Consider the following 12,628-nt stretch of genomic DNA (forward strand, 5'->3'; position numbering starts at 1 on the left):
TTACTACTTTGAGCTAAAGGCATCAAAGATCAAATAATGTTCTATGATCTTGAGAAACAGATAGCTTTAATTAGGTTTTGTTTATGCAGCATTATGGATACCAAGATGCACAATAAAAACACTACACACACCAGCAGACATCCCTCCCTGAAATTCTGACTTTTTTTCTGCAACTGCCACATGTTTCTGGGGTACCCTGTATCACTGCTAGAAACTAACGTGCAGAATAAATCAAGCTTGTCATATGGTATTCTTTCTTTCTTTGCAGAGTTGTTGTATACCTTAAACAGCCATTATAGTTTAAAAATATATTTGATAAGTATTGGTTTTGTGCTATTGAATACTTTAAAATGCTTTTTTTCTTCAGTATCCATGTTTGACATCCAGTAGGAATTATGTGTGTTTGGGTAAAGTTTGACCTTCTGCTAGCCAAACCCTGCCCAACCTTTTGAATTACTAGAGTTGAATTTACTGAGACTTACATTGGGAACTAAATTTATTTTTTCACCATGCTTTTTAACAGGGATTTTTGAAAAGACGTTCCTTCCAAGAAGCTGACATTCTACGTCAGCTGTATTCTTCATCATTCCCAGACTTATACCGCTTCAGTGTTCAGTCTCTGCAATGCAAGACTGAAATGTTGGAAGCCTTTGTGATTATGCAGAGCATTAATATGCTGCAGGGACTCATCCCACCTAAGGTAAGGTAGTGTGGATTTTTTTAACATTTACTTATTCTAATGGAGATAATTTTAAGTTGAGGTTATGTAGAGAGAATATTTTTTGAGTACACAAATAAATGAAGATGTAGGTTAGTAAGGAATACCTTATTATTCTTCAGAAAATAACAGCTGGGATGTGCCCTCTTTCGCATTTGGATTCGATGTTAAGCACTGACATGTAGCATGCATTAGGCATCAGTTTTCTGTCAGGTTTTTTGGGTGCGTTATTATCAGATCATAAACTAGAACTTAAACAGATCAAATTCTGTAATGGGTGATCAAAAGTGATATCTATGGAATACTTTTGTATATCTCATAGTCTACTTCATATTGATTCAGTCTATTCATCAATGAAGACATCAGTAAATTTAAACATGACTGAAAGTTTTTGATCTGATATTACTAATGATTATCAAGTAGAATTTTCAGACTATTGAAAATAAAAACCTAACTCAATCCTTCAGGAGCAAGGAGGGGAGTTGACTTCAAAATACTTGGAAAGGCTGTACATCTTCTCTCTCATGTGGAGTATAGGAGCATTACTAGAACTGGAAGACAGATGCAAAATGGAGCACTGGCTTCGAAACCATGCAACAATAAAACTTGATCTTCCTTATATCCCAGAAGGCAGTGAAGATACTATGTTTGATTATTATGTGGCATCTGATGGTTAGTAACCCAGCTGGGTGGTATGGGGTAAAACTGTAACACTTCAAAGTAATTTAAAAAAATGTGCTTCTTCTAGAAAATTAATTCAGAAGTTGGTGGAGTTTTTTTGTTTGTTTGTTTGTTTTGGTGGGGTTTTTTGTTTGTTTGTTGTTTTTAGCATTCATGTTCATTAGCAAGTTTTGTTTTCCAGCTATACTGTACTGCTTATGTTGTATAAAGCTTTTTCCCCGCTTCCTGTGAGAAATCAAAATGTGGATGTATTGCTACAAAAAGCTGCATGGACTTTGTGTTGATAAATTGTCAAGGGAACAAAAATAGACAAGCCTTGTCCTTGTCATAATTTATGTATTAATAGGAAAGAGGAGTAAACCTCCTAGATTCAATTTGAGAGGTTCTATGATTATATGACTATAATTTTGTTCTGAATTTACAGACTGGGATTACTGTGTGTGGGACAGAGGCACTGACAGATGAATCAACTCAATGGAAAATAAAAGTAGCGACAATGCCTTGTATTTCTAAACCATTAACTTCATTTATTTCTTATTAGGTAAGTGGATGCACTGGCATACATGTGTTGAAGAGTATGTATATCCCAGCAGCAGCACTCCGGAGTATGGGTCCATTCTTGTGCCTAATGTGGACAACGTCAGAACGGATTTCCTTATTAAAAACATTGCAAAACAGGGCAAGGTACTTTTTCTGTATTTCACATCTAAATAGTGCTAACAGTACACATGATAAAGTTTTTGAAATAGAATTGAAATATTATACTATTGAAAAGAAAGAATGGTGATTCTGGGAGCTACATTCATGTAAATATGCTTGAAGTCTTGAACACTCACTAGTTCTGGACTTTTTGTCTCGCCCTCACCCATCCTTTCTGTATTGGAAATATTAATAACTGTAATTACAGCTGTTGGGGAGGAGGTGTCACATAGGGCAGCAGAGTGCTAGACTCTGCTGATGTGAACTCTGCCCACAAGGGGCATTTACAGGGTTTATGTACCTTTAGGTTATGCAACCTGTTCTTCAACAAAATTGTGTCAGATAAGCAGGATATAATAAATAACAACAGCAACTGAAATATTTCAGATACTGAGGTGCTAGATGTTATGTCTTTTTTTTTTGAATAATCAACTCCTTTTGCAAATAATCCATTCCTTTCTTAGTTAAATCATGCTGACTGACATGACCACTAATTGCAAATATTTTTAACTTGTGAGGCCTGCAAAAGTCTGAGACATTAACTGTTTTGCTTCCACACGTCCGTTGCTGAGGATTCACTTTAGATAAATTTTCCAGTTTCATTTCAGTTTAAAGGCTAAATGGAATTGCTGAGGCTTTGCCAAAACACCCAGCTCTTGCGTTTCATCTTATTTCAGTGTTGTCTTTGTCTAGGCTGTCCTGCTAATTGGTGAGCAAGGAACTGCAAAGACTGTTATCGCCAAAGGTTTTATGTCAAAATATAACCCTGAAAACCACATGGCTAAGAGTTTGAATTTTTCATCTGCAACTACCCCATTAATTTTCCAGGTATAGTAGTCATTAATTTTCTAATAAAATGTGACTGGATTCAGAGATTGTTCTGAGAATTTGCAAGGAGGATGCTTCTGCAAGTGGTTTATCTAATTGAAAATAAGTGCAAAAATGAAAAAGCACCTGCTTAAAAGGGCTAAGTGTCCTAACGTATGATTTAAAAGACATTTGAGAAAACCATGTTCTCTTCCACTTCTTGGATAGTTATTGAGCTGTTCTTGGACTATTACAATACCATACATGTTATTTGCTACATCACATTTAATGTTTTTATGTCTGATATATCAGGATTCACTAACTGGGTAGAGCTGTCAGTGACTTCTCTCAGATTTCACTAAAAGCTATGAGTAAAATAAGTGCTACACACAACAATCTGTCATTAAAAGTGTCTTGTCTGCATTTTAAATTTTAATAAATTAAATTGCTTATTAAAAGAGTAACACATGCAGCACAGCTGCACTAAATAAAATTATGAATACATAAGTGCTGAACTGTACTGCCTATTTAAATTTTTACTGAGCTACTTTGAATTATTTCAAGCTTCTTTAACCTGCTGGCAATATATATGGGAAATATTTTTAATATGGTTTGGTATGCCAAACCGAAGCACTATCTGTGCTGTAATCAGAAGTGCTGTCTCTAAGCTTGATGCATCATCTATAAACTGGCACTATAGCATGGTAGAAACTATTAACATGTTTAATATACAAGTATGCAATTTTTGTCTTATTTTCCTTAGTATTCTTCATTCTATTAATTAGATATGGAAATAAAAAGTAGTGAAAATTTTATTAGATGATAGTGTGTTGATCATCAAGACATCTGAAATAGGCGTGCAAGTCTAACAGTCAGGTCTCTGATTACAATCTAGACCAAAGCATTGTCTGTTACATGTGCTTTTAAATTATCCTGACTTTCTGAAATCTTGGTCTGACTGATGCCACTTGTGTAAGAAGACTTTCCAGGCTACCATATGGGAGCCTAGTCACAATGTAAGAAGGTAGGTACCCCAAGAGGGACAAGGACCTGTTGGAGCAAGTCCAGAGGAGGGCAATGCAGATGATCAGGGGGCTGGAGCGCCTCTCCTATGAAGAGAGACTGAGAGAGTTGAGGTTGTTCAGCCTGGAGAAGAAAAGCCTCCAGGGAGACCTTATAGCAGCCTTTCAGTACTTAAAGGGGACCTATAAGAAAGCTGGAGAGGGACTTTTTACAAGGGCATGTAGTGATAGAAAAAGGGGTAATGGCTTTAAACTGATAGAGGATAAAGTTAGATTAGATATAAGCATGAAATTCTTCGCCATGAGAGTGGTGAGTCACTGGAACAGCTTTTCCAGAGAAGTTGCGGTTGTCTTATGCCTGGAACTCTTCCAAGCCAGGCTGGATGGCGCCTAGAGCAACCTGGTCTAGTGGAAGGTTTCCCTGCCCATGGCAGGGAGGTTGGAACTAGATGATCTTAAATGTCCCTTCCAACCCAAAGCAATCTATGATTCTATGGTGTTTAGATTTGCACTAAAGAATAACTATGCATGGTTAAGTGAGCTTTCACTTGGTAGAGAATAAATAATAACTGGACCTTAAGAAGAATGGCGCAATGGAAAGATGATGAGAAGAAAAGTAGTGGTAAGTCTACTATTAAGCAAAGTTATTTCATTAAGTCCATGTAGGTATATGTGTGAGTTTAGTTATCACTGTATGCTTTTACAAAGTACATTGATGTCTGCTGGACAGGTCTTCAATAATCACATCATTCAATCTGGCAGATTATCAGTTTAATCTTTATTGCTTGTAGCCTTCAATTTTGCTGATGAATGAATAAAATGAAAGAAAAGTTTGAAACAGTTTCAAAATTATGAAGCTTTTAGGCACAGCTGTCTACACTAAACATTCGTTATATCTGATACCAACCTAATGCTGTATACCATGAAATTTCAGACATTCTAGTTGAACAAGTGCAATGGCCCCTAGCAGATGTGTTGTCTAAACCTTCCTTAGTAAAATTCTGTGTAACAAAACCATCAAGATGTTTAAATGATTGAATCATGTATGAAAGGAAGTGCTTTTTGTAACTATGCTATAATTGCTTTTTAACAGCGTACAATAGAAAGTTACGTGGAAAAGCGCATGGGCACAACTTATGGTCCGCCTGCAGGCAAAAAGATGACAGTCTTCATTGATGATGTGAATATGCCCATAATAAATGAATGGGGAGATCAGGTTAGTTTGTAAAAGTGGGAAAAGAAGGCAAAAGGTATTATTCCCTTCCTCCCTTCCTCCCTTCCTCCTTTCCTCCCTTCCTCCCTTCCTCCCTTCCTCCCTTCCTCCCTTCCTCCCTTCCTCCTTTCCTCCTTTCCTCCTTTCCTCCCTTCCTCCCTTCCTCCCTTCCTCCCTTCCTCCCTTCCTCCCTTCCTCCCTTCCTCCCTTCCTCCCTTCCTCCCTTCCTCCCTTCCTCCCTTCCTCCCTTCCTCCCTTCCTCCCTTCCTCCCTTCCTCCCTTCCTCCCTTCCCCTCCCAACTGACTTCTGAATGAGGTGGTTGGGGGTAAATGATGCAGCATCCAATTGAGAATGAGTTGAAGTATGAAGGATAAATTCTAAGCTAGGGATTCTTCTCTACTTTCAGGATTTTTGTCCATAGATATTACCAATGAGAAGGACAATCTAAATATGCTTATGATTAGCAGTGCATTTTTCTCCTGAAGCTAAGCAGCAGGGGTTTGGGGGAGAAAATAATGGTATACTCTTCATTAGATCTTTCAAGTACATAAGTATGTTTTGTATTTCATTTATTTGTGTGTATAGTATTCTATTATATATCACCTCGTTATTTTACAGGTCACTAATGAGATAGTTAGGCAGCTGATGGAACAGAATGGACTGTATAACCTGGAAAAGCCTGGTGAATTTACCAACATTGTGGACATTCAATTTTTGGCTGCCATGATCCACCCCGGGGGAGGTCGCAATGACATTCCACAGAGGCTCAAGAGACAGTTTTCTGTGTTCAACTGTACTCTGCCTTCTAATTCTTCAATTGACAAAATTTTTGGTAAAGGGAAATCAGCTTTGTGTCCCTCCCATTTTTGAAAATTGTAGTCGATTGTTATTTATCCTTCTATTTATAAACATTATGCTTAAGATTGAGGCTTAATCCCCCTCTGGTTTGCTTACCAGCACATTTTTCTTCAGTAATCACTCCCGACTTGCAACTTCATCAGTCTAAATTTTTCAAGTTCAGTCATATTTCTGCATCTATTGCTATGCTAAACACTAGAAAGAATGGCATGAAGGCCATTCCTAGCATTCCTAGATTTAGTGACAGTACTAGAGAGTTGTTAAGGTGCTACTGATGCTAAGAATGAGTGACTAATGACTAGACTTTCACAAATTACGGGATCATATTAGCCTCAGAGAAGAGATTAGCTATTCAAAGATTGTGGAAGATATTTTAGCAGACAAAAGAACATTTTCAATGGACAGTTAGTTAAGAGCTAGATCTGGTGGCAGAATGGTGTTAAAACCAGCTAAACCATGATTTAAATAAAGACTGGAAAGACATTTAAACAAATTAGAAGAGGTTTTGGGGATTTAAAAAAACAAAACAAAACAAAAAACAATTTAGAAAGACCATAGCTCCTGCTAGTGTATCTCAGAGAAATCTTTCTTTTAGCTTTTTTTTTTTTTTTTTAATTCCCCCCACAGGTGTAATTGGAGAAGGGCACTATTGTAGTGAGCGGGGATTTTCAGAAGATGTGAAGAAAACAGTAGCCAAATTAGTTCCACTAACACGCAGGCTGTGGCAGATTAGCAAGCTAAAAATGTTGCCCACACCAGCCAAGTTCCATTATGTCTTCAACCTTCGAGACCTCTCAAGGATTTGGCAAGGAATGGTGAACAGTACTTCAGAAGTGATCAATGAACCAGAGGTAAGTGCAGCACATCAGTGGCTTTGTTATAATTAGTGTCTAATTAGTGTAGCAAAGAGGATGAAGAGTCTAATTTCTTGGCATTTAAGTTTGCTTTAGAAAAAATATAACTTCTAATTAAAAAAGTTTTTCAGGTTTTTTTTGAGGCAATGATGTTTTAATCCAAATTTTACAGTGCCAAAAGAAATGACAACTTTGTTTCATAACTATAACAAAAAATGCTTCTTTTGATGCAAGAGAGTTTGCTTCTATCTACTTCTTGCTTCTGTCTATTGTTAGTGCTACTACCGACAAATGCTAGTTTGTTTGAAAGTAGCAAAGAAATATATGAGAATGAATAAACTTATTATAACCTAATCAAGATGCGTATATATTGATCAAAAAAATAAGCAGTTATCCTCTCTCCACATGTGTCTTGCAGCTTTCAGTCACTGCCTAACATCTACCTAACATTTTTCTGGCTTGTGTCTTAAAAGGAAGAAGTAGTAATGAGTCATAGTGATTTTTTTTTTTTTTTTCCCATAATTCACCTTTCTTCCAGAAGAGCTCAATACTTTATGCACCATTTCTATTTTAATTATTTTAAGGAAAAGCCATTTAGTGTTTCAAGCACTGAAACATTAAGTGCTGGAAAAGCAATCTTTATGGTAATCTTGGAAAATTTGTTATACATTTGGGTTATATAATCACTTCATGTTTAATGTACTTCCCTGCTTCTTGAATGAGCTTCTGAATTCTACTACATTTAAAATTTAAATTTTAGAATTGATTTTCGTTTCTGAAGCTAAAGCAGCACTAAGATGATTTTATGTATGTATATTGTCAATTAATATATTTTGAAGTATAACAAACAATTGCTCAAAATCTGATTGTAAAAGTTTACATGTTAGTTCTGAGACTTGACATAGTATGTGTCATTCATACAAAGTGCTATAGGCTCAAACAATAGGTCTTCAAGCAGTACTTGGATTTTTTTTTTTTATTACTGTGTAGTAATAGTGTACGATTAAAACCGGTGCTGCTAGTATTAAGAACCTGGCAGGTTTTTCTTCTCCGTCCTATGACCAAACCAAAGGACTTTAAAGGTATATTGAATTTAGAGAAGGAACAATATGAACACTTATACTTTATTTATTTTTTCCTCTAACTACTTTGGATACAGTATTGGGAGTGACATCTGTGTTTGGCATGAAATTATTCAGCCATAATGCTATTATTTCCACCCACCTTCTACTTAATGACCAGTTAAAAGAGTTGTTTATTAGTGCATAAACATGTGTTAACAGGTATGGATATGGTTTTAGGGCTTCCCTAGCCCTAATTATTTCCCTGGTAAAACTTTGATTTGTTAAATATGCTCTGGTTTAGAATGCTGGGCTAAGGCTTCTTACACAGTTAACTGAATGTAAGCTTAAAATGCTATTGGGCAGAATGAGAAGCTCAAGGTATCTCTCCTGAAGAAACTCCAAAATTCTACTGTTTCTTTTCTAGTGTTAACAGGATTTTAAAATAAATAAATAAAAGCACGGCTTTTAAATTGGCATAGCTTTGTTGCAAGCCTAATCTGACTGAAATGCTTTATTTTTTTTTTTAATAGGTATTGATAAAACTGTGGAAGCATGAATGTAAGTGTGTTATTGCTGATCGTTTCACAACTTCAGAAGATGTAAACTGGTTTAACGCAGCTGTGGCAAAACTCATTGAGGAGGAATTTGAAGAAACAAAAGCTTTGCTGGATCCTGAAATCGATGCATTCTTTGTTGACTTCTTAAGGGATACACCTGAAAGAACTGGTAAAAATGAACTCTGATAACTGGGAGGTGGCAAGAATAGGGTAGAGTATATGATAAAAAATGCTAATAGAAGGATGTCTTAAAAATGCACAGTAAGTTTATGCATTGAGTGTGGCTGTTCTGTCCACTGAATTTGAAGGTAGTCTGTGTTACCAACTGAGGCATATCTTTATATTCATGGGATTTTTAAGTCTACATTTATATCCAGGTTATCTGTATAGGAAAGCCTTGCTTCCATTTCCATCAATGTGGTAGACAAAACTGCCAAATAGTGACCATGAGTCTATATCATTCTAAAATGATGAAAGAAGTGTAGTATGAATAACTTGAAGTGATAGGATTGCAGTATTAGGTAAAGGACAGCACTCTAACTAGCATCCCCTAGAAACTTGGTAAAAGAATAGTGTCTCTGGGCTAATCCGCTGTTTCTTAGGAAACACCCAGTATATGATTTTGGAATAAATGAGTATCATTTCAAAATCTCCTGAATGCTATAAAATCTCTTGAATTATCTGTATGGATTATAACATCTTTGTGTCCTTTAAATAAAAAAACTGTGTCACTGACCTTGCTGAATGATCTGGGAATATTTGCTAGATGATGCAAAAGAACAGAAAACAGTTCCTTGGGTTTTGGGGAAGGTCATTATTTAAGCCATTGGATGATTCAATTATCTGTGTTTACACCGTTGTAATCATAGAATCATAGAATGTCCTAAGTTGGAAGGGACCCACAAGGATCACTGTGTCCAAATCCTGTCCCTGTGTATGACAATTCCACAGTTCACACCATGTGTCTGAGAGTGTTATCCAATCGCTTCTTGAACACTGTCAGGCTTGGGGCTGTGACATCTTCCTGGAGAGCCTGTTCCAGTGCTCCACCACCCTCTGCATGTAGAACCTTTTCTTAATGTCCAACCTAAACCTCCCCTGGCACATGTTCCTGCCATTCCCTCATGTTCTGTCATTGGTCACCAGAGAGAAGAGATTGGTGCCTGCTTCCTCCTCCCCTTATGAGGAAGCTGTAGCCATGCTGAGGTCTCACCTTAGTCTCCTCCTCTCCAGGCTGAACAAACCCAGTGACTTTAGCCCCTCCCCAAATGGCTTCTTCCCCAAACACTTCACCAACTTTGTAGCCCTCTTCTGGGCACTCTCCAGTAGCTTTATATCCTTTTTATCCTGTGGCGCCAGAACTGCACACAGCGCTCCAGGTGAGGCCGCACCAGTGCAGAGCAGAGCGGGACCATCACCTCCCTGCCCAGCTGGCAATGCTGTGCTGGATGCACCCAGGACATGGTTGGCCCTCTTGGCTGCCAGGGCACACTGTTGGCTCATGTTTAACTTGCTGTCGACCAGAACCTCCAGATCCAGCATCTCATCCCCCGGTCTGTATGTACAGCCAGGGTTGCCGTGTCCCAGGTGCAAAGTCCAGTACTTGCCCTTGTTAAATTCCACACAGTTGGTGATTGCCCAGTTCTCCAATTTGTCCAGACTCCTCTGCTGGGCCTCTCTGCCCTTGAGAGTGTCGACAGCTCCTCCCAATTTTGTGTCATAGGCAAACTTACTTAGCATTCTCTCAAGTCCTGAGTCTAAGTCGTTTATGAAGACATTGTAGAGTGCTGGCCCTGAGACTGATCCCTGTGGAACCCCACTAGTGACTGGTTGCCAGCTCGACATAACCCCATTCACTAGAACTCTTTGAGCCTGACCCGTCAGCCAATTGCTCACCCACTGCATTGCGTGTTTATCCAGCTGTATGTTGGACATCTTGTCCAGGAGGATACTGTGAAAGACAGTATCAAAGGCTTTACTAAAATCCAAAAAGATCACATCAACAGGCTTCCCTTGGTCAACTAAGTGGGTAACCTTGTAGTAGAAAGAAGTTAAGTTTGTTAAGAAGGACTTTCCCCTCATGAACCTGTGCTGGCTGGGACCAAGGACTGTGTTATAATTCTGATGTTTTTCGATAACTCCCAGAACAATCTTCTCCAATCTTCTTTGTCAGTGATTTAAACTGCTAAGGTTTTGTTACTTGTCTTTTGTTTTAGGTGAAAAATCAGATGAAGCCAGTTTAGATATGCCCAAAATCTATGAGCCAATTCATTCCTTTCATCAGCTACGGAATCGTTTAAATATGTTTTTGCAAAGGTACAATGAGAACATCCGTGGTACTGGAATGGACATGGTTTTCTTTGAGGATGCTATGATTCATTTAGTCAAGGTACATTCTTACTGGATTGCCTTTTGTTGTTATTGTTCACTTGCCTTCAGCGCCTGTGAATGGAGGTTTGCGTGAATCAAAGTAAATTACTTCTAGAGCTGAAGCAAGTAATTTATTGCCAGCAAATATTTTGTCTGTCACTCTGTGACTAGGTATTAAAACTCCGTGTTTCTGAAAATGCAACATATGAAACTATTCTTTTATATGTGTATTATGTGTCTGGTGGGATCATGGTCTTAACTACCCTGTTTCCCTGCAAAATAAGACCTGCCCCAAAAATAAGACCTAGCATGATTTTTCAGGATTTTTGAGGATGATACAAATATAAGCCCTGCTCCAAAAATAAGCCCTGATTACAGTTCATTAAAAAAGTCAATTTAAATAGTGTCCAGACAGCTACACGTGTAAAAAAGTAAGCATCTTTTGGAGCAAAAATTGTATAAGACCCTGTCTTATTTTTGGGGAAACAGGGAATTCTGACTCTATTTCAGCCTTTCTTCTTGTTTATTCTTCTGAGAGCCCTGCTTTCTTGGGCATGAGTAAAATGAAATTCAGATTAGGACATAATTGCTTGCTTGTGAAGGAGTAGGCACAGCAGCGAAGGAGTAAACTTAGTCCAAATTTCCTTTGTAGATCCACAGTATGCTATGTCTTTTAAAATCCATTTGAATATGGATTGGAGCTGACTATAATTTTAGCACAGCACATCTTGATAAAATTGCCCACTCAGAATAGGCTTTATACAAAGGAGAAGCATTTAAAAAACAAACACTCCCCCCGCAACCTAGAAAAAAAAAACCAAAATACCCACTAAATCCCCAACTGTTTCTCAGTTGCACAGTGAGATTATCTGTATTTCTTATCATAAATTATTAAGAACTGCGCATTGGATTGTACTGTCCTAACAAATAATGCAATAAATATCAAAACAATTGAAATTTAATCATAGTTTACAAACACATTGCATCCACAGTTTTCAAAATTTTGGGGTGGTTTCTTGTCATTTCACAAAATTAGTCCCTTACTTTTAAGGTCTTCTCTGCAAAATGGATAATGTTCTGCTATGGATTTCTTCAGGACAATTGTTATAATCACACAAGTTTCTGGTTTATTTCTAGGAAAAAAAAAAATCTATATAAATTCAGGATCAAGCCAAATTTTTTTTTCCTTTCTTCTCCACTGAAGAGCCACCTTCTCTTCTTTGGGTAACTAGATGATAAATACTTGAAACCTTACCTTAGCTTTCACTTGGATAAAATGAATATATAGTGCTTCTCTGATCCCATATTCTTGAAAGCAACATTTACAGCTGGGCATATCTGAGCTTTATGTATTAGCTGGACTTGAGACAGATTCTAAGAGAAAGCTAGGTAAGCACAGTTAAGGTAATGCCTAATCTGAGCTGATATAGTATGACTTGAATGAGTTAAAGCTGAGGAATATCTTAAACAGAGAACAAAGCTTCCAATTTACAGCCTGTGTGCCTCTGCCTGGAAAAGATCTAGTCACCATAATTGAAATTATCAGTAATATTCCAAGGGTGGTGTGCAAATCTATTTTTCTTTCTCTGGCTAAATACTAAGTATAATTAGAGTAAACCTTCATACTTTATCTTTGCTTATAAAACATTAACCTATGAAAACCAGGAAGTACATTGCATGCAATACATAAAATGCATGGGCTTAAAACTGTAGGAAATTGACATGATTATTTTTCAATAACTTAAAAAAAGTATGTTAGAAGAAAGGCAAGTAAATAGGTATTG

The 12,628-nt window shown here is 37.4% G+C and overlaps 1 protein-coding gene across 1 annotated transcript in view; it reads left to right on the plus strand.

The window, feature by feature from the left end:
• The window catches only part of DNAH5 (dynein axonemal heavy chain 5), a 126,282-nt gene that overhangs the window by 71,321 nt on the left and 42,333 nt on the right, over positions 1–12,628 (plus strand). Inside the window, exons 44-52 of the mRNA XM_065627932.1 lie at positions 524–700; positions 1,186–1,390; positions 1,941–2,083; positions 2,792–2,926; positions 5,021–5,143; positions 5,760–5,973; positions 6,627–6,850; positions 8,448–8,643; positions 10,691–10,863. Of these exons, the coding sequence (XP_065484004.1) occupies positions 524–700; positions 1,186–1,390; positions 1,941–2,083; positions 2,792–2,926; positions 5,021–5,143; positions 5,760–5,973; positions 6,627–6,850; positions 8,448–8,643; positions 10,691–10,863 (1,590 nt within the window). The remainder of the gene's footprint in view (positions 1–523; positions 701–1,185; positions 1,391–1,940; positions 2,084–2,791; positions 2,927–5,020; positions 5,144–5,759; positions 5,974–6,626; positions 6,851–8,447; positions 8,644–10,690; positions 10,864–12,628) is intronic.

Source organism: Caloenas nicobarica, chromosome 2, assembly GCF_036013445.1.
Source record: "Caloenas nicobarica isolate bCalNic1 chromosome 2, bCalNic1.hap1, whole genome shotgun sequence".
Taxonomy (NCBI): Eukaryota; Metazoa; Chordata; class Aves; order Columbiformes; family Columbidae; genus Caloenas; species Caloenas nicobarica.